At 37.7% G+C, this 24,182-nt stretch overlaps 3 protein-coding genes across 3 annotated transcripts in view; 1 reads left to right on the top strand and 2 right to left on the bottom strand.

The window, feature by feature from the left end:
* The window catches only part of LOC101154372 (olfactory receptor 2AG2), a 165,117-nt gene that overhangs the window by 11,408 nt on the left and 129,527 nt on the right, over positions 1–24,182 (bottom strand). The gene's annotated exons all lie outside the window — the stretch shown is intronic.
* On the top strand, positions 5,716–14,302 carry OR2AG1 (olfactory receptor family 2 subfamily AG member 1). The gene is made up of 2 exons (XM_055355318.2): positions 5,716–6,236; positions 7,782–14,302. The coding sequence occupies exon 2, from the start codon at positions 7,802–7,804 to the stop codon at positions 8,750–8,752; it is 951 nt and encodes a 316-aa protein (XP_055211293.1). The 5' UTR covers positions 5,716–6,236; positions 7,782–7,801; the 3' UTR covers positions 8,753–14,302.
* On the bottom strand, positions 14,480–22,448 carry OR6A2 (olfactory receptor family 6 subfamily A member 2). Its single transcript, XM_055355317.2, has 2 exons — positions 22,297–22,448; positions 14,480–18,639 (listed from the first exon to the last, which is right to left on the bottom strand). The coding sequence occupies exon 2, from the start codon at positions 18,461–18,463 to the stop codon at positions 17,480–17,482; it is 984 nt and encodes a 327-aa protein (XP_055211292.1). The 5' UTR covers positions 18,464–18,639; positions 22,297–22,448; the 3' UTR covers positions 14,480–17,479.

The following is a 24,182-nucleotide window of genomic DNA, read 5'->3' on the forward strand; positions in this document are numbered from 1 at the left end:
TAAAATGTCTTCTCTGCATATATCAAGATGATCATACAGTTTTTGTCCTCTATCCTATAAATGTGGTGTATTATATTATTTATTTGCATATATTAAGCCATCCTTGCATCACTGGGATAAATCCCAGTTGATCATGGTGAATGATCCTTTTAATAGGCTGTTGAATTTTGTTTGCTGGTATTTGGTTGAGGAGTCTTGCATCTATGCTTATCAGAGATATTGGCCTGTAATTTTCTTTTCTTGTATTGTTCTTCTCTGGTGTTGGTATCAGGGTAATACTGGCCTTGTAAAATGAGCTGGGAAGTACACTCTCCTTTTAATTTTTTTGAAAGATTTTGAGAAAGATCAGCATTAGTTCTTTGTTAAATGTTTCAGTCTTGGTAGGTTGTATGTGTCTAGGAAAAACTTCATTTTAATGATTATATAATATTTTATCACATGAGTTCTCTAGCATATATGTAGGCATTTGCTGACATTTAGTTTTACTCCTCCAAATATTCTTATATGAGGGTCTAATTTTATCTTAGATCAAATTTCTAAAAGTGAAATTACTGTGATAAAGATCAAGACTCTATTTAAAATTCTTATTACAAAGAGCCAAATTGGTTTTCAGAAAGTTAGAAACACTTTGTTTTCTAGCTAGCATTATGTGACAATGCCCGCCTTACTATGCTATTTCTAATTCTATCTTACCTTTGCTAATTTATTAAATACTTCAAGGAAATAAAACAGATGTTTTAATTTACATTATTTCATTTTTTATAATGATGTTGTACAGATCTTTATAGATGAAAGTCACAAGTAATTTAACACTTATGTATGTGGCAATTTTTTTCAGTTTTTTAATTTAGCTACATGGTAGGATTTGTTAGATAGGGAAGTATCACAATATTTATGTAGTTATAAAAATCTATATTATTCTTTAAAATTTTCAGAGAATTTTACTCTTAAAATTTTCATTCTTATTTCAGAAAATACTTACATATCTTTCTTTTACATATGCTTAAAAATTTTGTTAATGATATTTAACTTTTTATTTCATCCAAATTATTTAGCTGTATTATGTATGTTGAGACTTTATTATGTTTTCAAATATTTTCTTGTTAGCATTTTTAGTAACCTTTAAAAATATATTATTATTTATTGTAATTGCTTGACCATATACTGACTTCTTATACATATAGTAATAAAGAGATTTTCTGAGCTAGCTCTCTAGTTCCAGTAGTCTCTCAAGGCTCTCCTTTTCTGTTTCTCATCACTGACCTTTCATTATGTTTTATTACCTGTTATTTCTGATAAGCTTTTCATTCATCTGCCAAATGTCAAAAAAATCCCATTATTATATTCATTGTGGTTATATTTAACTCATAAATTAATTTGGGAATGTGTGCAAAGCCCACACCTTTGCAATATTCAGTCTTCTGCACCAAGAACACAGTATCTTGCACAGCCCTAATACAACCTCTTTCTTATTCTCTGAAAATACCATTTTGTACCTTCACTCTCAGCTTCTGAAATTGCCTCATACATCATTGGAAAACTAGAAGCAATCATATAGGACTTCCTCATTTTCCACTACCAATTTACCATACATCTTCACATAGCTTTTCATCTTTGAAAATGCCTATAAGAGGCCAAATCCTCCACTAATGCTCTTCATATCTTATTCTCTTAATACCCAAAGAAATTGGTCTTGCAATTACCTGATTCTCTTCTACATCATCTCTCTACTGGAAAATTACTATAGGTTACACACATGCTCCAATATCTTCTATCTAAGGGAAGTCTTCTGTCTAAATTACATTTCCCTTACAGTTCCCCCAATTCTCACAGCAAATCACCTTGAAAGATGTGTCTAAACCCAAAGTTTCCACATCCTTTTCTACCATCTATGGCTCATGCCACTGTAATCAGTCTTCTCTGCCCTCAGCACCACATTACTGCAATTGTGCTTGTCAGATTCAGCAATAATGTTCCTACACCAAACTCAGTATCACTTCATATATATATATTTTTTTTATTATACTTTAAGTTCTAGGGTATATGTGCACAATGTGCAGGTTTGTTACATATGTATACATGTGCCATGTTGGTGTGCTGCACCCATTAACTCGTCATTTACATTAGGTATATCTCTTAATGCTATCCCTCCCCACTCACCCCACCCCACAACAGGCCCCGGTGTGTGATGTTCCCCTTCCTGTGTCCCAGTGTTCTCATTGTTCAATTCCCGCCTATGAGTGAGAACATGCGGTGTTTGGTTTTTTGTCCTTGTGATAGTTTGCTGAGAATGATGGTTTCCAGCTTCAGAATGATCCAATTCTGTCAAATGTGGCTGAATGTGTGAGCAGGATGAAGATAAAGAAGTGATACCAAACTCAGTATCACTTCTTTATCTTCATCCTGCTAACACATTCAGCCACGTTTGACAGAATTGGATCATTCTCTCCTTTTGGGAGCATCATTTTTTACTCTCAGGCCACTACAACCAACAGGTTTTCTAAGTACTCCACTGGATTCAGTCTTTACTTGGCCAACTTCTTCTCTTCAACGTGACATCTAAATATTGAAGTGGCTTGTGGCTCCATTCAAGCCTCCTTTTCTTCTCATTCAATATTCTCTGGCAATTTCATCATCCCATAGGTTTAAATACATATCAACTCCCAAGGACATGACTTCCTCTGAAGCACAAACTCATTTAGCTAATTGCTGATGTGACCTTTCTGCCTGGATGGCTAGTAAGCACTTCACTTTTAATCCAAAACTGAGTGTTTGATTCAGTCTCCTAAAATTTGTTAATACCACAATTTTTCTTGTTCTAAAAAACAGCAGGCTGGGCGTGGTGGCTCACGACTGTAATCCCAGCACTTTGGGAGGCTGAGGCGGGTGGACCACGAGGTCAGGAGTTCGAGACCAGCCTGGTCAACATAGTGAAACCCTGTCTCTACCAAAAATATAAAAGAAAAATTAGCCAGGTGTGGTGGCACGCACCTGTAGTCCCAGCTACTCAGGAGGCTGAGGTGGGAGAATCGGTTGAACCCGCAAGGCGGAGGTTGCAGTGAGCTGAGACCATTCCATTGCACTCCAGTCTGGATGACAGAGTGAGACTCCATCTCAAAAAAAAAAAAAAGTTCTGAAGATGGATGGTGGTGATGGCAACACAACAATATGAGTGTACTTAATGCTGTTGAACTGTACACCTTAAAAATGGTTAAGGTGGCCCAGAGATAAAAGGATGGTTCAGCATACACATCAAACAAGGTGATACATCATATCAACAGAATGAAGATTTCTTGTAATCTTATATATTTCAACAAGATAGACATGTTCTAACATTAACTATTCTTCAAATGCCTTTTGAATCAGATTTACTATCTCTCAAACTTTCTTATTAAGTTAACATATATATCATTCTATATTTGTGGGCATCATATTTGTAGCTTTCCAAAAATTATATTTTGACACAAAGACTTTATGACTCAAGGTTTATGACTCACGTGTCTGACAAAGAAAATGATTTTTTTTGTTTTATAAACTGTTAAGTGGGAATTTTCATATCATTACCTATGATGACAAATGAGTATAAAAGGGCTTAGAGATTAAAAGCTATATTCCATAGTAAATAAAATAAATCTTTATAATTTACATATCTCAAAAAATTTTTAGGCAATTTTATAAGAACATTTTCAATGTTACCATGTAGACAGCACTTAATTGTGATAATGTTTTCAGTCTCCAGCTCAAAGCATGTATGCATGTATGTGTTTTCTTAGATGACTTTCTGTTTGGAATTGTACCTCCTTCTTTATTGGCATGAATAATCCTGTTTCCTTTAAAAAACTCTTCTTTTTTCTTTGCATGTTAATTGGGAAGACTTGAAATGTAAGGCCTCAGGCAATATTTCATCCATTTTGAGTTAAAATTTAAAAAGCCTATTCTTTACAGCTTAAAATAATGCAAAATGGAAATAAAATTGGGAATGCAAAATGGTTCAGTCAATATGGAAAAGTCTGGCAAAGTTTTATAAACCTAGACATACACTTACCACATAACCAATCAGTTTTACTCTGAGGTATTTTCCCAAGTGAATAGACAATTTATATTCATGTCAAAACCTGTACGTGAAAGTTTATGATGGCTTTTTCATAATCAACAAAATAGGAAACAACAGAAATGCCCGTCAACTGGTGAATGGATAAACAAACGATGATAGAGCCATACAATTGGGTACTATTCAGTATTAAATGAGAAAGGACTGCTAGTGGATACAAGAATATGGATGAATCTAAAACATATTATTCTAATTGAATGAAGCTAGGCTCAAAACGTATGATGTCATTTATATGACATTTTGGAAAAGACAAAATAATAGTGACAGTAAACAGATCAGACAGTTGGCAGGGGCTTGGGAGGGGGAGGGGAGGAATACAAACAGGCACCTGAGAATTCTTGTGGCTGATGAAACTTCTGTGTCTTGATTTTGGTGGTGGTCTCAAGACTATATACATTTGTCAAAACTTGTAAAACTGTATACTAAAAAAGGTGAATTTTACTGTATGTAGATTGCACTTTAATGAATAATGAAGAAAGGAAATTATAGTGTTATATAAATGAGTATGAAGCTTTTAATATTCTGCTTCTACAGACTTCAAGTACCTATAGGAAAATTCCACTCATGTTATTATTTTTGTGAAGAATTTTAGTTTGACTATTTTAAAAATATAAACATTTTATTTTTCATGAATTAAACTTGCCAATTCACTTATTGAATCAATTTCTAAGTCCATTATTTCTCCTTGTATACATTTTCTAGGTGCCACTTTTCTCCTTGCTGAAATTATTTTATTGGGAGTGTTTGGGGATAAATACTTTCCAATGTTATTTTTACTTTGTCCTAATTCATTAATAATGGCTCAGCTGTGCCTGGAATCATAGGTGTGCAGTTAAGTTTCCTCAGCACTTTTGAATATATTTCTCCCTTGTCCTATTGCTGCTATTGATATTCCACTATTATCTAGTTGTCTTTACTTAGTGGGTAATCTGTCTTTTATTTCTGGGAGAATATAAAATGTTTTCATTGATATTGATACTCTTCAAGTTCAGTACTGTATGAATTCCTTTTTGTTTTCGTGCCCAATACTTAGAAAACTGTCTATTTACTCTTTAAGCATCACTGGTGGAAGAACACAGTAACACCAAGACATATAAGCCATACTGGATTGCCAAAGGTCAATGAGGGGAAGACCTCACATTTACAGACTCCTCAGGGAGCAGTCATATTGAATAGGAGATAGTCCAGGGTAAAAGGAAAATAAAGAAGGAAGCAGCATGCCACATAAGTAAGGAAAGCCACCTTATTTTCTGGGACAGAGGGGTGACCACATAAGGAGACTCTGTGTCCTATTCTTTATTTAGTTAATTTAGAAACAAGCTATCAGTGCCTCCCTTGTGGAATAGAAACATACAGCCTAGGAGCTTATTTAGTGAAAGAAGAATATAGGAATACCAGGCCAGGAAACACACCCATGAGGATTAATTGTCATCCTGATCTTGGGCCAGCATTTCCAGGGAAGCCATTTGAGTTGAGAGGATAAGTCCCTCGGAACATAGGGTTAAAATAGAGGGAAGAGATCATGGATCAAAAGACAGGGCAGCCTCTCTCAGGACAAGGCTCTGGCTCACCTTTGGCTCCAGGGAGAGTGAGGCAGGGGACAACAGAATCTCCTTTGGGCAGCTCTTTCAATATCGACTCAATATCTATTTCCTCCAGGACCCTGCAGCTTTTATCTTTGCTCCCTGACCCCAGCAAGAATGAAGGAAAGTCTGAGTATCTGAACCCAAGAACTCAGTCTGGTAACTGTTCTAGGGCTAGAGGGGCTCTCTCCCTGGCAACCTGTATGAAAGTAGTTTCTACTAGTTGTTCACAGGTGTGAGAACAAGAAAGTAATCTTCTTCCTATACAGGAAACTACCCAAATTCTGTATTAGCTGTCTGTCTGCATCCGCTGCTATCTCTAGGGTAGACCTGTGGCTAAGTGGAAGGAATAGAAGGGCCCTGACATCTGATCTCACTAGTACTTTTCAGACACTTAACCCAACTTGGCAATATTAAACCAACTGAACACTGCTGAAGAAAGCCACGTCCTTTCTTCCCATTTCGAATGGAACATCCTTGAACTTCAAACAATCCCTAGGAAAGTCTGAGTGGTCGGACAGCTAAGCTTCTCACAACCTGAGGTAAGGACTTTGTATTTATTTCAGGGAAAGGTGTGCCTCTAGGTAAGCTGAGTAGGAAAAATGGATTCCAAAGCATACCCTAAAAACTTGAACTACTCGGTCTGCCAGATTCCCTAGTATAATGTTTGGGCTTCATAGCCTGTTCCAATTTGTCTATTCTTAATTTTCTGAACCCGAAAAGAGAACCAATAAGGACTGTGCTACAGCCCAGGCATGGGTATCTGCTTCCTGGTGGAAATCGCAATACTTGTCTTTAGACCCTGTGTGCTCTGCTGGCTTCCAGTAACGCATTTTTGCATCTATCAGATGATGAATATCCTAAAGGGCCACCTAAAAAGTGATGATATGTCCATTGCATGTTCTTATACCTTTTAACCATTAAGGTACTGATGGCCCCATAAGAGGCTAGTGGAAACCAGTGAAATATGAAAACATAGATGCCGTATATGGGGAAATGATTCACAGAGGATGCTTCACTTCAAAATCTTTAACTGCATGTTCACAGTTGGCTTTATCTATCCAGTTTCACAATGCACATAGACTCCTGTCAATCTTAGGCCCTTGTCCTTCTCCTTGGCTTCTCCATTGGATTGGGTACACAACACCGACAGCTGCTTTCTGGAAAAGCAGTTCCTCCCTATTCCTGTGGTCCTTCTACCAAGTTTAAATGTTCTGGCCCTGCAGAAGGGAGAGTGAACATCTGGTCAAAGGCAGGAGAGGGGATAGAATTATTGAGCATAATTACAGCATATAATAGATGCTCTCTTGTTCCCTTTCACCATTTCTCCCAAACACAAACATCCTGATCTTCCTAGGAAAGACCTCATATGTTATATTTCAGAGCCCTTCCAAGCTCACATCTTAATATAACCTGTTTTAAATAAACACATTTGCATTGACCCCAAAGTATTTAGCTCTAAATGCAACATCTTCTCAAACACAACATTCTCTTGTCTCAGGCAGTCCATTATCCCTTCTCTCTCAAGCTTCTGTAGAACGTGGGGCTGGCCAAGAGAGAGGTAACTAAGGTGGACAAGTTTTAGCCTACTAATGAGGCTTTCATCTACTGCCTTGAGTACTGCAAACAAATGTGGCTGTAAGTTCTACGGAAAAAGAAGTGAAAGTGCTTTATTGAAAACAAGTCTCTGTACCTGTTTGGAATTTCATATCAAAACAAGTCTATGAAGAAAACTAACTGGATAGTTACAAGGATAATCAAGGATTTGTGTGGCAGAATATTTCTTTAATCTTAAGAGAAAGATAATTTATTGCTTTTGGAAAGATACATGTTCAGGTTTAATGTCCTAAATAAGATTTTATGTGTGATCTCTTAATGTTTAGTTATTACTGTGATGTCTGTTCTCCATTTAGATGGAACTTTTATCAAAATACAGTGAGAAGTCAGACATTCAGAAATCGAGAGGCAAAGTCAGTTATCAGTGGAAAGGGTAACATCTCAGTAGATTCATGTCCTAAAGAGCCTCTGATATTCCAAAACTAGAGTTCATCTTAGCAAAAATTCATGAAGTATCCATCTTGTTCTAGGTGATGAAAGAAACCACAGCATGGAGCTCTGGAACTTCACCTTGGGAAGTGGCTTCATCTTGGTGGGGATTCTGAATGACAGTGGGTCTCCTGAACTGCTCTGTGCTACAATTACAATCCTATACTTGTTGGCACTGACCAGCAATGGCCTGCTGCTCCTGGCTATCACCATGGAAGCCCAGCTCCACATACCCATGTACCTCCTGCTTGGGCAACTCTCTCTCATGGACCTCCTGTTCACATCTGTTGTCACTCCCAAGGCCCTTGCGGACTTTCTGCGCAGAGAAAACACCATCTCCTTTGGAGGCTGTGCCCTTCAGATGTTCCTGGTACTGACAATGGGTGGTGCTGAGGACCTCCTACTGGCCTTCATGGCCTATGACAGGTATGTGGCCATTTGTCATCCTCTGAAATACATGACCCTCATGAGCTCAAGAGCCTGCTGGCTCATGGTGGCCACGTCCTGGATCCTGGCATCCCTAAGTGCCCTAATATATACCGTGTATACCATGCACTATCCCTTCTGCAGGGCCCAGGATATCAGGCATCTTCTCTGTGAGATCCCACCCTTGCTGAAGTTGGCCTGTGCTGATACCTCCAGATATGAGCTCATGGTATATGTGATGGGTGTGACCTTCCTGATTCCCTCTCTTGCTGCTATACTGGCCTCCTATACACAAATTCTACTCACTGTGCTCCATATGCCATCAAATGAGGGGAGGAAGAAAGCCCTTGTCACCTGCTCTTCCCACCTGACTGTGGTTGGGATGTTCTATGGAGCTGCCACATTCATGTATGTCTTGCCCAGTTCCTTCCACAGCATCAGACAAGACAACATCATCTCTGTATTCTACACAATTGTCACTCCAGCCCTGAATCCCCTCATCTACAGCCTGAGGAATAAGGAGGTCATGGGGGCCTTGAGGAGGGTCCTGGGAAAATACATGCTGCCAGCACACTCCACGCTCTAGGGAAGGATCATGGCTAGCTTCCAAAATTCCTTCTCCTGAGAGTCAAAAGATTCATGTTATGAATCAAATACTAATGGTAAAACCAATACAGTGCAGAGTATAGCATTTAATAGAAAAGTGAAGGAATGTAACTGGATTTGTCAAATGCTCTTTAAATCTTCTCTCCATGAAGTAATTTATAGGGCATGATTTACACTATCTAAAATTACTCTTCACTCTATTTAAAATTTAATCTTTATTTTCCCAGGAAGCTATTTAGTTAAATGGGTTCCCACATTGGGACATGACCCCTAACCTTCGAAGTTTATACTGGATCAGGGAAAGGAAAAGAACCAGAGAAAGGAAAGTTTCAAGCGGGTGGTGTAAGTAAAACCCGAACATCAAAGGCGGAGACGTCTTGAGATTTGCACAAATTTAGACCAACTGACCTTAATAAAAGGTTATATAGACTTCTTGTCTAATGCCCCAACTGGTAGTAGTTTGCTTGTATTTGCATTGTACTTGCTCTTTTTTTTCTTTCTAAACATCAGCCATATGAAACACTCTAGCAAGTGTCTTTGCTTGTTTGTTTTTGTTTGTTGGTTTTTGACATGGAGATACTTTATAGTTCCTAAAATGCAATTATTAATAAAATGAAGAAAATAGGAGGTGAAGGTAGTCCATAAGCAAGGTTCATGATAAACAACTTTGCTTATTTCTTGCTAATACAAAAACAAACAAGCAAAATAGTGATTTTCCATTATCTAAGGCTATCTTGTAACATTCCAACCATTGCAGTGTTCACATGCGTGGTGGGTGTGGATATTTAAGTCAGTGTGTCTGTGTATTTGTGCTAAAGACGGAGAGGACAACATAATGCATTTTCTCACCAGCTTAATTATGCTGCACTACTATTAGTTTGTTTATAAGTCTGAGAATATTGAAAACAAAAGATGTGAACAAAAGCTGTGAGTTGCATTTTGAAGATTAAAAATGATATAAAATGATATGGCTAATTAAATGACACTCTTTTGGGGGATATTGCTGTTTGAAGATTTGCTAACACTTTTTAAATCAATTCCTATAGTAATTTAAAACAGTAACTGAGACTAGGTTCAGAAAGTATAGTAGTAGTATATCATGTTTGGAAGGCAAGGCTGAGTAGAGATAATTCCTACACGTATTTATATGAATTTCCTTCCATTTTAATACAGGCATGCATTTTACTGAGTTGATGTGTGTGTGTAAAACAGATTTTTTTAACCTACAAGCATATAGTTATTTTTCCTATATTATATAGTGGCAGTATACAGCACTGCAGAGTCTAGGGTCAGTTATCGGCATACAGAAGTTAGAATTGAATACACCCCACTTATTTCTATAACTTTTAGCATATTACTTAACCTGTTTGTGCCCAAGTCTGCAAGTTTGCAAAGTGTAAATTGACATTAACAATAAGACCTGCTTTGTAGTGTTGTGAGGATGAAACAAGTTAGTAAATATAAATATAATGACATCTTTATACTTGTAATCAGCATGTGTCATATAATAAGTATTTAATAAATTTAACACCTACAGAATAAATGGCCCTGAAAATACTGTTGAGTGATGGTATAATGTTACATCATATGGGTGTTTTGTAACATTATTAGCTATTTTATCATTGTTTTACCTTTAACATTGTCGTGTGTGTGTGTGTGTGTGTGTATGTCTCTGTGTGTGTGTGTATGTGTGTGTGAAATCAGTAATGTCAATCTCTTGGATGTGTGACTTTTTTTCTATAGAAAATTCCTATGAGTGAAATTACTCGAACCAAGGTTAAAAATCTGTTTAATACTCTTCATATGAAAAGACAAATTGTTTTCTTAAAATGTTAAATATTTTGCATTCTTACCAGCAACATATAAGTGTACTTAGCCCACTACATATTTTTTCATGTTAAATTTTACATATAAGTAGTCTTCACTAATTGATAAGGTATAAAATTTGCCTATTTTAATTTGCTTAAGTAACTTGTCCACAGTTTTCTTGATTTGTTGAAGTATTTTTACAGGTTAGGAACACGGAGACTTTGTTATATTTGTGGTAATAACTTCTTTTCAATTTGTTATTTGGCTTCTAATATCTGCATGGCAGAGATTTTTAGACAGAGAAATATTTAAAATATTTGTATAGTGAAGGATATCTTTTATTTTATTTTTTTTCCAGTGATTTTTACTGTTAGGATATAATTTTCTATTCTCATTGACGTCTTTGCTGTGCATCATACAGTTCAACTTAGGTAACAATTTATATATTTTATATGTTTTGTCACTCTATATGTTTAACAATAAATGTCAAACTTATCTTTACATGTGAAAATGGTGATGTTTCAACTTTTGTCAAAGGTACCATTTTTCTAGTAATATTTTAAAGTAATCCTTTCATTTTCTATTATTTTACTACCTTCATCAGACATGTTCTAGTAAGCTATATTTTGGCTAACTCTTCAGTTCTAGCTTCTTTCTCCTCTTTACTCTTTTGGAAGACATTTGATTCTGTCATTCACATCTTAATAGCTCACTTGTAATTTGATTGTGAATATATTTAACTGATAAATCAATTTGTAATTTGAGCATTTTTTACAATACTTGGCCTTGCCTTCCTGAACATGGTGCATGACTATACTTCTGGAACCTAGTCTCAGTCAGTTTTAAAATGACCATTCCACACCATCATTCTAAGCTGATGCCTTGCCTCACACTTCACTAGAACAGAAGCAGTTGGCTACAAAGCCCTCTTCAAATCTTCCACATATCTGTGCCTGCATGTACACTTCCTGTTTTCCCTCATTATAACTGCTTGAACCCGGGAGGCAGAGACTGCAGTGAGCCGAGATTGCACCACTGCGCTCCAACCTGGGCAACAGAGTGAGATTCTGTCTCAAAATAAATAAATAAATAAATAAATAAATAAATAAATAAATAAATAAATAAAGTAAGAAGTCTTTGCATGACTCCAATCCCCCTCAGTAACTGTAGCATTATTTTCAGCTTCTCTTCACAGGAAAAAAAAAATACAAAGGAAACACTTACGCTCATTTTCTCCTCTGCTGATCTTCTATTCGCATCTTAACACACTTTCAATCAAGCTCTGGTCTCTTTCTATGGGCCTGTTCTTTGTCAAAATTATCATTAATGTGCTAAATAAAATGTTTACCTCCATATTCTTCTCCATCATCCTTTCAGCAACATTGATATAATTGACCACACCCTTCTGTTGGGAAATTTTTCTTCTTTTGGCTTCCAGACACCACACAACTCTGGCTTGCTTCTTTAATCCCTAACCTTTTTTGCCTTATTGGATTCGTTTTTCTTTCTGAATGTTTCCACATTCAGATGATACAAACATGGACTTCCCTGTCTTCTCAATCAAGAATCTCTTCCTGAGTAATTTCATCCACTTACATAGATTTAAGTTCTGTCCATATGCTTTTGAGTCCCAAAGACCTCTACTTGTATAATCCGCAGACTCAAAAAATTAGCCGGGTGTGATGGTGGACGCCTGTAATTCCAGCTACACAGGAGGCTGAGGCAGGAGAATCGCTTGAACCTGGGAGGAGGAGGTTGCAGTGAGGCAAGATCGCACCATTGCACTCCAGCTTGGGCAACAAGAGCGAAACCCCATCTCAGAAAACAAACAAACAAACAAAAAAACAAAAAACAATGAGATATCACGTCTTGCCTGTTAGTATTATTTTTGAAAACCAAAAAAGTCAAAGCGAAACAAGTGTTGGTAGGTATGGGGAGAAAATGGAACCCGTGTACACAATTCATGGGAATGTAAAATGGTACAGCCATTACGGAAAACAGTACGGAGGTCTAAAGATTCAAACTATTACTACTGTATGATCAAGATTCCCACTTCTGACTATATATCCAAAGGTAATTAAATCGCTGTTTCCAAGACATATTTGCACTCCATGTTTATTGCAGCATGATTCACAATAGACAAAATACTGGAAACAACCTAAGAGTCTATCAACAGACCAATGGATAAAGAAAATGTGGTCTATTTATACAATAGAATATTATTTACCCTTAAAAGGGAAGGACACTCTGTCATTTGCAATGAAATAGACCAACCTGGAGGACATTATGCTATGTGGAATAAGCCCAACACAGAAATACAAATGCTGTCTAATTTTGCTTAATGCGGAAGCTAGAAAAGAGTCTAACTCAGTAACAGAGAGTACAGTGGTGTTTGCCAAGGGTTTGGGGTGACTGTGGAAGGAAATGAAAAATATTAGTCAACAGATACAAACTTTTATTTTTAAGATGAATAATTTCTGAGGTTCCAACATATAGCATGGTGACTGAAGTTAATAAAAATGTGTACTTGAAATTTGCTGCAGAAGTAGATGTCACGTGTTCTCACAACACACACGCACAGACGGTAAGTATGTAAGGTGACTGATATGTTGCTATGTTAATTAGCTTGCATGTGGTCATCATTTCATAGGGTATACGTATATCAAATCATCACATTGTATACCTTAAATACATTCTAGTCATATTTGTCAACCATATCTCAATAAAATTGGAAAAAAAAGAAAACTATGGGCAAATTATACATAATAATAAACATAAAAAATCATTTGAAAACATTTCTAAAGCTGCTTTGTCCTCATTACGGAAATGTAAAATATTACCTCTGCTGGAATACGAACTACAGCCAGGATTTGAATAGTACAAATTAGATGAGACGACTTGCAGTGTAGAGCCCTCTAGGCTTTCAGCCTAGAACAGGAAGGAACGCAGAGTAATGACAGCAAACAGTGAAGCTATAGGATAATAATTCCTCCTCAGTGACAAGAGGCCCCACCAGTGCTTTGGACTCCAGGAAGCACTCAGACATTAACATCTATGAAGTGTGCCCTGCATGCTAAGAAAAGGGTGAACTGACAGACCCTTCTGTCCATCAAGTCATCCACAGCCTAGTTATTTCTGTCTCTGCTGCTAATTGTGCCAAAAGTAACCATAAAATCTGGAGTCAACTGCTAGAAGTTTTGCAAGAACAAAGGCCAAGGAGATGCACTTGTGTCTTGGTGAGTAGCCAAAGTTAGCTACAGGGAGCTGAAGCAAGGGACTGAAAAAATGAGAAGTCTTAGAAAATGTTCTCCAGTCCTTGAGGATCTGAAGGCCTATGTGTGACTGACGTTTGGTGGAGAAAAATGGACCTAGCTCTTTCCCCACTCCAACCAACCAAAATCTTTGTTGAAAGGCATATTGTGTATTGTCACTAATTCTGGGAAGGTGGGGGCCATTGGTTTTCATGAAGTGTGACTATGAAACATGAAAATCACACAAGGCAATCTTGATCTAAGGAATGCTTCTAAGAGAAAATGAATACACCTGCCCTATAGGCCTGCTTCTCTACCAAGCACATGGAGATGTCCACTCATTCTTGCTGGCACCAAATGGTGATATTCAAAAGAGCTGGCATAATTTTTTAGAGTTGCTAAGTATATAAAGCACTAACTTTATCAATTTTGTTAATTATACTTCACTTCATCTCTGTCTTATCAATTAGCTAAATAAAAACAGCGTCAATTCATGAATATCATGATAATAAAAAAATGCAGGTAAATATTCAAAAAAGTCAAATGTTAGCTGTACATATTATTGTAACTATAAAGGAAGGGAAAATATATCTTTATTTTATGAAAGCCAGTAAAATAAATCAAACTTCTCTAAAAATATTTGGTAAGGAAAAACTAATAACGTGTTTCTTTTTAAAATAAACTTTTAAATTTTGGAACAATATTAGGCTTACAGAAAAATTGCAAAGATGCTAAAGAGAGTTTTTCACACACACATCTCTCAGTTTGTTTCTTCTAATATATTCATCCTTCATTAGCATATATACTTGTCAAAATAAGAAACCAAAATTGATACATCACTGTTAAACTATTCAGATTTTGCCATTTTATGCAGATTTTATTATCTTTTCTGTTAGTATTACTTTATGTTCCAGGGTCCAATCCAATATACCGTACTCCATATAGGTATCTTGTCTCTTTAGTCAGCTTTGATCTGATATTTCTCAGTCTTTACTTGTTCATAACTGTAAGGGTTTTTTAATGAAGGGAAATAGGGTTTACAGAGCTGCAGAACAATTGTTATTTTTAAAATGCTGTTTATCAAGAAGGATTTTTGTTTCCTGATCCTGGTCAATATGATGTTTTAGCAAATAGTGAACTACACTGGCTTATTAGTCTCAAATAAAAATTGTTAATCACAGTCTAGAATTCACCTGTACAAGGTTTGTAGTGGACAAAAAATTAACATAAGGACGAAAAGGAAAATTAAGAATGTGCTGTGAAGAAACTTAAAAGGCAGACTGAGAAATTTGGAGTTTACTCAACATTGGAAACCACTAGACATCTGGAGCACAGAAGTCATTTATATTAATCCTCACTTGCCTGTAGTTGTTAGTTGCCTCTGGCCACTCTGAATAACCCAGATAGATCCAGTACTCCCACCTCTTGTACTGATGCAAGAGACTAGAAGCTTCTCCAGATACTGTATTAGCAAAGGGGAATTATAAAAGACTTGTATTATCTAAGCAATACTTTGAAAGACCGGCAGATTACAAAGATGGTCGAAAACAAACAGGATCAAATGGAACAAGGATAAAATAAAGTTCTATACCTATGTTTATGGGAAAAATCAGTTACATAAATGGAGGATGGGGGATACTTAATCTGATAATCAATACTTCACGTGAAAAAGTTTACAAAGTTTTGTGACCTCAATTTCAATATGAGTCCTGAGGGTCATATGTTTACTAAAAATTCAGTCCCCGTCTGGAGAGGTGTCAATCTCACCATAGTACACGGGACTCAAACTCATTCATGGTTTATTGAAAGGTGAGTATGTGAGGAATACTGTGCTAAACCCTATTCCAATACTTGAAATCAGAATTAGAGGTGTTTTAAAGCATTTTATACTAAAAAGCTTGGAAAATAAAAGAAAAGCACAATGAAGAAATTCAACATTATGCTTTTACTTCCTATTAACTCGAGTTAACTTATAAGAGAGTTTATATAAGAGTTGTAATAACAATGCCTACAGGAGGACTGTCCCATCTCTGATCACAACCCCATGTCAGAAACTTCTTCTACGGGGACACTTCGACAGTAGACTTTTGATGAACTTTATATCCAGTCATTTAAAAAATTATTACAACAAGATACTTATACTGTTTAGGCACAAATAGATATGCACATTATATTAAAACTTTTAATAAGTATGGGCTAGCAAATAATGCATGATATCCTTGGTAATATCCTTTTGTAAATTTTATTAAGTAACAGACAGCAATAAAGTTAGATCCCACATCTTGAGCAACAGTTGGATCCCATATCTGGAGATAGAATCTTCACTGTCTTCAGAGTTCTGGTTGTTGGGTGACAGTAGGGAGCTAAATTTCTGAAAATCATACTGACATACCCTGTATCCATCTCCCTGTCCAGATAAATAAAGTTATATATAATATGGGCTAAGAAAAAGGCATTTAAATAAATATATTGATGGCAATGCTTAGCCACAGAATGCAATTTACAGGCGTAAGCAGTCCAGCATTATCTAGTCAGCATTTTAGTCATATTCCTTCTAGTCTTGTTTAAACAAGCAAATATGGCTGATACTTTTGATACTGTTATATAACATAATATTTTTATTAAGTTAGAAATATTTTTTCTTTCATTAACTCTATTTAGATCACTTTATTTCAATTTCTGCATAGTTTTCCATGTAACATATGAGCTACAATTTATTTGACCAGTGCCCTGTTTGAGAAAGTTGAGCATATTTTGCTTATTTCCTTTCCTTGTTTCTGTATTTATAAGTAAAAGTGTCTATCTGCACAAATCTTTCCGAATCAGAATGGTTGCAATATTTTTAGGATTTGTAATACATATTTTCAAAATTTTTTTCTGGCAAGGCTGAGCCAATTTGTATCTCTCTGCATACTAGTAAAGTATGAGGGGTTTACTTCCTGCACCTGCCAACCCCACATATAGGCATGACACACATGCCTTGCCTACATGGTTCCAAACTATATTCATTCATTATACGTATTCATAGCCATCATGCACTAGATACTGTTCCTGCCCATGGTAATAAAAGGATGTAAAAGAAAATCTGATCCTGTCACCATGGTGCTTATAGTCTAATCAGGGAGACAGAGTATTGATGAAACAACTGTACTCAGCCACTATTTCAATGTGGACACTGACCACAGTAAATTTGAAAATAAACCTAGAAACCATTATGTTTTGATAGGTGATATGTTCCCAAAACAAAAATTCCTAGTTTCTTATCTCCTTGCCTTGTAACACACACTAGAATGATATCTCCCGGGCCTCTGCTACCTAATAGAGATCTTATCAAAACGTCTTGTGTTGCTTTTCCATAATGAAGCCTGTGCTTCCTTGATTGGAAACTTGTCTGTGCAAATTACAAAGGGACAGACAATAGTGGACCCAGCTCTATCCTGTATTTTATGGTCCTGCAGAAATCCATTTTCTAGCTTGCAACCTATTCCTCTTTCTCCTCTTGGACTAGTTAAAGCAAGTATTCCTAGTTCCATAGTGATGCCTTTGAAACTCTGGCCTCCAATTTAGGCCCTAAGAACTCCACTGGACTTCATAGAACACATTGATCCCAAGTTTAATGGCATTTTATCAGATTTCACACATCCCTTCTATACATTTCTGCTAGCTTTCTTGGGGTCAGGATCCTGGTGCTGGTACAGGTGCAGAGTACAGCATAGGGCTCTCTTGACCTCTTGATTGCGCAGGCAGTAAACGATGGGATTGAGCAATGGTACAATGACAGCATACAGTACAGAGACAAACTTGTTGGTGTCAAAAGCTGAGAGTGCCTTTGGCCGAGCATAGATGAAGATACTGGCTGCATAGAAGATTATCACGACAGTGAGATGAGAGGCACAGGTGGAAAAGGCCTTATAGCGTCCAGCAGCCGAAGGAATGTGCATCACAGCACCAGTAATGGCCACATAGGAGGCCCCAGTGACAGAGAGTGGCCCTAGGAGAATGAAAATGGCCAGGATGAAATCTGTAAGCTCTGCTGTGGACATATCAGTGCATGAGAGGTTAAGCAATGGAGAGACATCACAGAAAAAGTGGTTGATGATGTTGGGGCCACAGTAAGAGAGGCGAGAAATAAGAAAAACTTTGACCATGGAGATGCCAAAACCTCCAGCCCAAGAGCCAGCAGCCATCTGCACACACAGCCGGCCACTGACAATGACTGGGTAGTGGAGAGGATAGCAGATGGCCATATAGCGATCATAGGCCATAACAGCGAGAAGGACACACTCAGTGCAGCCCAAGCCAAGGAAAAAGTAGAGCTGTGTCATGCATCCCTCAAAGGAGATTAGCTGTCCATGATCCTGTTTGGATCCAACAAAGCCAGCAAGCATCTTGGGAATAGTGACAGTGACATACCAGATCTCCAGAAAGGACATATTAGCTAGAAAGAAGTACATGGGTTTGTGGAGGGTGGAATGGTTCCTAACTGCCATAATGATGAGTGTGTTCTCAGTCAGCACCAACACATAGGCCAGCAGCAAAAGGGCAAACAATAGTACCTGTAGTGGCGCAGGAGCAGGGAAGCCCAGCAACACAAACTCACTCACTCTCCCACTATGGTTCCTCCATTCCATGTCATTGGTCTCTCTTACTGCTCTTCAGGAGATGAGAGTAGAGAGTCTTCAGTAGGCCACAACAAGAACCCAGCCTTTCTCTTAATGGGCTTATATTGGTCGAATACCACGTAAGGAGTTCATGTAATTAATCACTGAGCTGAGGCCACTGCTCTCTTCTTTAATCTGGAAATGAGCTAAGGCAAAAATACAAAAATAAATGTTTTTTTTTTGGAAACAAGATAGGAAGGAGTCTGTTCTGACCTTTGGAGAAGCATGCATTGAGATGCACTGGGGAAAAATGACACTAATTTGTCCCCAAAGAACATAGATCAAAACCAAAAAATTGAAAGAGTCTCGGCTGCCCTAAAATGAGAGTTTGTCTTTGAGTTGGAACATGACTCTGTTTTGAGGAAATAAGTTACACAATGGAGGAATAACAATCATATATAACACAATTGAGTTATTATTAGTACAGGCACTGTTAGTATTGCATGCACTGCTGTAAAACATTTGCAGTATTAATTCGCTTGATCTTAACAACAACCTTGTGGGCTAGTACTACTAATAGCTACAACTGTATGCCTAAAAAAACTGAAATATAGATTTAAGTGACTAATTCTGGGTTGCAGAAATAGCAAGAGGTGGAACTGGGAAGTCAGGACCTTGGAGCTTCCAAAATATTTAGGTGATGTAAAGGAGGGACTGTACAATACATCTTGGATGTACAGCTAGGAGAGAGAATCTTTGAGATCAGTTACAGAAACAGTTCCTTCCTGCCAGGAGGAAAGAAAGACAAAAGCAGAATACCAGAAGGTCACAGTACCTGTAGAATGGAAGTCTGCAGAACCCAGTACTTACAAGGAAGACATGAGATTCACTAGGAAATCAGATTAGGAAATGGATGCTGGATGGCAGAAAGACTAAGAATTACAAGATGCTGGAAGTTGTGCTAAGTATCTTGAAATGAGGATAGAGTATCTTCCTTTAACATTAAGGCCCATATAAAAACATACATTTACTAGGATACTGTTTGTTTACCTTGGTATCAAAGATAAAAATTTCCCTTTCCCTTTAAAAACTTCAAGCCATTTTTGTGTCTCACGTAGACAAGAACTTGGGATTTTTACACGGGAGTTGATATGAAGGAAGGGTTATTTTTACCCTGTTCCCCTGTACAGTTATAGCATTGGGAGAGAGTGTGGAGTTTAGAAAGGAGAATGGGATAGAGTCAGCTGAGCATCTGGGTGCGATTTCTTCTCAGATTTCTTACCTTTTAGTCTTAAATCTGTCCCTATGAGGTTAGCCGGGGCAGAATGTGCTCACAAATTAAAACAACCTGCTAATAATTTTATGCCTGACTTTCTCTTCTCTGTATGCTCTGCTATCATTACTTGAGCATTACTCAGTACTTGAGCCCTTGAATTTCTCTTAATACTGTAATGCAATTACAAAATACCTATGACCCTGGCTTTCATTTCCCATCACTCCCATTCTTACCATTCACACCCACAATTTTATTTATTTCAAAATTGATGGTTGATCAGCAATGCTCTAGACCATGGGCTAAGAGTTGTGGTATATAAAGGTTCATAGACACATGCTGAGTCTTCAGGATCTTATAATCTAGTTATAGGGGCATATCTTCACCTTCTCATCCCTGAAAGTTTAAGCTACATGCCTGTCCCAATGCCATACATGTACATACATAGATAAGTGGGAACATCAAACCTACAATTGCTGTTTATGACCTTAGCCTTGATCCTTTCTCCTCAATACCTACCTCATACACCCTTCTTTCTGCTTTTGATCCTTTTGGCCTCGGACCTTCATTCATATCCTTTGGTCACTTCAACCTTCATGTTTGATGCTCTGCATACTTGAAAATAATAGCCTTTCACACATGGACTCCCAACTGATTTTTCTGCTTATAGTCTTACCCTTAAAGGTGAGACCTTAGCTCAAACCTGACCATTTTACTCTCCTTAAAACTTGTCCATAGTCCCTTTGTGTACACAATAAATGCTCAAATCATTTAGCCTACAGGTACAAGGCCTATAGGCACTTCATGATTTTGCCACTGCTTCCACCTAAACCTTATTTCTTACCACAGTCTACACTGTATTTTATACCTTGCAGCTCTCAGCGCACACCATGTGTATCACCTCATAGCTTTCCTCATGCTGCAATCTCCATGAGCATGGCTACATCCTATTTAGCCTTCAAGTCTTGGTTCATAAGGCTTCTATCCATAGAGACATTAGGTACTTTTTTTTTTTTTAACTTTTCCCTTCACAGGTTCGGTGAGATTCCTGTGGTTACTTGCCTCATTAGAGTCCATGAAAGCCTATATATCATTTTGCTTGCTATATCCCTGCAGTTATTGATCAGGTGGACGTAAAGGAGGACCTCTGTAGCTGAAGTGGTTCCACATGTCCTTAATGGTGGAGTATGGAGTGGATATAATTCCATGGATGTCACAGGAATTCCACAAATCTACTATGTCTAGAATAACCTTTCCCAAGCAAGTTATTCCTCTATTACAATAAATGGCATTAGCTTTCATACAGTCGCCTATGCAAGCCATCTGGAAGTTTCCTAGATATTCTGTACCCATCCACCCTTTCCCCCAACACACATCCCACACTTAACTAATCCAAGTTCTAGCTAAAATGCCTCTTTAATTATCTCTCATATCAGTCCCTTTTCTTCTGTCCTATTTCTACTGCCTTCCTCCTAGTTCCTCACAGCAGGTCATTGATATTCCTTGATTTAACTATTTTGATAGGATCTTACCTGGTCTTTTTTCCTCCAGCCTGTACCCTCATCAATATAACTCCCACTTGTTTTCAGAGTCATATTTCTGTATAGAAACCGCTGACAACAAGAGCATCCAGTTTTTGAGAACACATACAAAATCCTCCAGTAAAGAATCAAAATGTATTTCCTTTTAGCTGTTATACAGCAATCTAATCATTGCCCACTATTTAACTTTTTAAAAACATGTCATGACGTTATATAACTCTGTAACTTTACACATGTTTCTGTCAAAAACACCCACTCTCTTCCTAGGAATTTTTATCGTAATGTTTTAGTCCCTTAGTTATTACCCCTCCAAAAGTACCCATATTTCTATACACTAGATTATTTGTTGGAGCATCTATCTCTCCTTCTGACAGTAGTTCCTGTTATAAGGTTTCACTTACTGATTATTAAAGGTTTATAATGTGGTTGCATGAATGCATGGCAAAAAGGAGAAAGCTATGATGTGGGCAGAACAGATGAATTGCAGACAACAGGAATGGAATATAAAGAAAAAAGTATATAAAAAGGATTTTGGTGGAAATGGTCAGGAATACAGAATTTAAGTGGGTAACTGAGAATATGACAGAGCTGGAATTATATGCAAGTAAAACATGCATTGATTGTAGATCTGCAGGGACCAGATAAAACATGAGGAAGTTAGATGAAGTGCAAGAAGATTGGATTTACATGAATAAGAGATATAATATTTGGGTAAAATGAACTTGCTATATAGACAATAAACCAATGAGAGATAAGGTGGAGATAACTAGAATATTGAAAGGATAGACTGGAAATGGATGTTCAAAAATACTGTAGGGAGAACAGGTATATTATGAATAAATAAAGGACCAGCTATGAGAGGAAAAGATAAAGAAAGTGATATTAGTCTAAGTATCAACAGAATTAATATATGTGGAAAATATTGAGAGGTTTGGGATTTTATTAGGTATAGAGAGGAATAAGAAGATGGCTATATTAGACATAAGTAAAGAAAACTTGGGATAATTGACCACTTGAAGAGGAATCAGCAGATAACAGAATCCACTCACTTTATTCAGATGTCACTGACTCATCAAGGTCCTCCTGAGATGGCTGGATTGGTTAGGAGAGGATTTAAAATGTATGCAAAAAAAGTTGAGTCATCGGGACTAAGAAAGATGATACAGAGATTCCACTTTCTCTTCCTCCCATAGATAGAGAACACTGCCAAGCTAGGAAAGATTCCTTTATCCTGTACCTCACTCCCTCAGTCCCCATTTTTCCCTCCTCCTTCTGATGCTTTGAGATGTCTCTGAGGCAGAAGCTCAAGAGACCAAAAGAGATACAAGAGAGAAAAAAAGGCTGGGGCAGAGGACGGGGAAGGGGAATGTTTGGAAAGCTCAGGCCATAGGGTTTTGTCAGGAAGTTTCATGAAAGAGAGAACGTCAAGATACCCCTACGAACTCATACTTCCCTCTCTTGCCTTCCTGTTCCTTGTCAGTCTCCCCTTTCTATCATGTCATACTCCTGTTCAAAAGAAAGACACAGGCTGATATTCTAACTCAGATATATAATTTTGGGCAATTTATTTAACCTCTTTGGGCCTTACATTCCTAATCTACATAATAGGATTCATATGCCTGACAGGATTGTTGAGAGGAGTAAATGTCATTAATATATGTACAGATCCTGGAACATGACAGGGGCTCAACAATACTAGACAGTTCCTTCTTTATCTCCTGATGCCATATAGGTGACACTCATTAACTCCATGATGTCATACAAGGAGCACTGAATTGAGAGTTAGGGTTTCTGGGTTTGAGTTCCATGTTTGCATTGGATTTTTTTTTTTAATTTGGGGTTTTGTTGTATATGTTTGTTTTCCATATAATGATATCTATATATATTATGAAAATAACATACATGATAAGCATTTTAAGTTTGTGACAAGATTTGGCACCCTACTCAATCCACAGTATTCTGTGTCATATTGAGGTCCAGCAAATTAATTACATGGGATTCACAGTCACATTGTAATTCACATCTGTAATGAAAGTAAATACTTTCATTACAAAAGGAAAAAAAAAATTAGCCAAAAGAAAGCAGCTACAGGCCCCATGAAAGTCTGAAACCTAGCAGAGAAGTCATTTAACCTTAAAGTTCCAGAATAATCTCCTTTGACTCCATGTCCCATATCCAGGACACACTAGTGTGAGGGCTAGGTTCCCAAGGCCTTGGGCAGCTTCACCCCTGTGGCCTTGCAGGGTCAGCCCCCACAGCTACTCTCATGGGTTGGTGTTGAGTGCTTGTGGCTTTTCCAGGCACATGATGCAAACTGCTGGTGGCTCTACCATTCTGGGTTCTGGAGAAGGGGACCCTCTTCCCACAGCTTCACTAGGCAGTGCCCATGTGGGTTCTCGGTGGTGGTGTCAACCCCACATTTTCCCTCTGCACTTCCCTAGTAGAGGTTCTCTGTGAGGGCTCTGCCCCTGTGGCAGGCTTCTGCCTGAACATCTAGGCTTTTCCATATATCCTCTGAAATCTAGGTGGGGGCTCCCAAGCTTCAACTCTTGCATTCTGTGCACCTACAGGCTTAACACCACTTGGAAGCCACCAAGGCTTACAGCTTGCACCCTCTGAAGCAGTGGCCTGAGCTGTACCTAGGCCCCTTTTAGCCATGCCTGGAGTTGAAGCAGCTGGGATGAAGGGAGCACTGTCCCAAGGCTGTGCAGAGCAGTGGGAACCTGGGTATGGCCCTTGAAACCATTCCCTCCTAGGCCTTTGGGCCTGTGATGGGAGGGGCTGCCACAAAGGTCTCTGAAATGCCTTCAAGTCTTCTCATTGTCTTGTCTATTAGCACTTTGCTCCTCTTTACATATGCAAATTTCCACAGCCTGCTTGAATTCCTTCCCTGAAAATGGACTTTTCTTTTCTACCACATGGTCAGGCTGCAAAT

This window comes from Gorilla gorilla, chromosome 9, assembly GCF_029281585.2.
Source record: "Gorilla gorilla gorilla isolate KB3781 chromosome 9, NHGRI_mGorGor1-v2.1_pri, whole genome shotgun sequence".
NCBI lineage: Eukaryota > Metazoa > Chordata > Mammalia > Primates > Hominidae > Gorilla > Gorilla gorilla.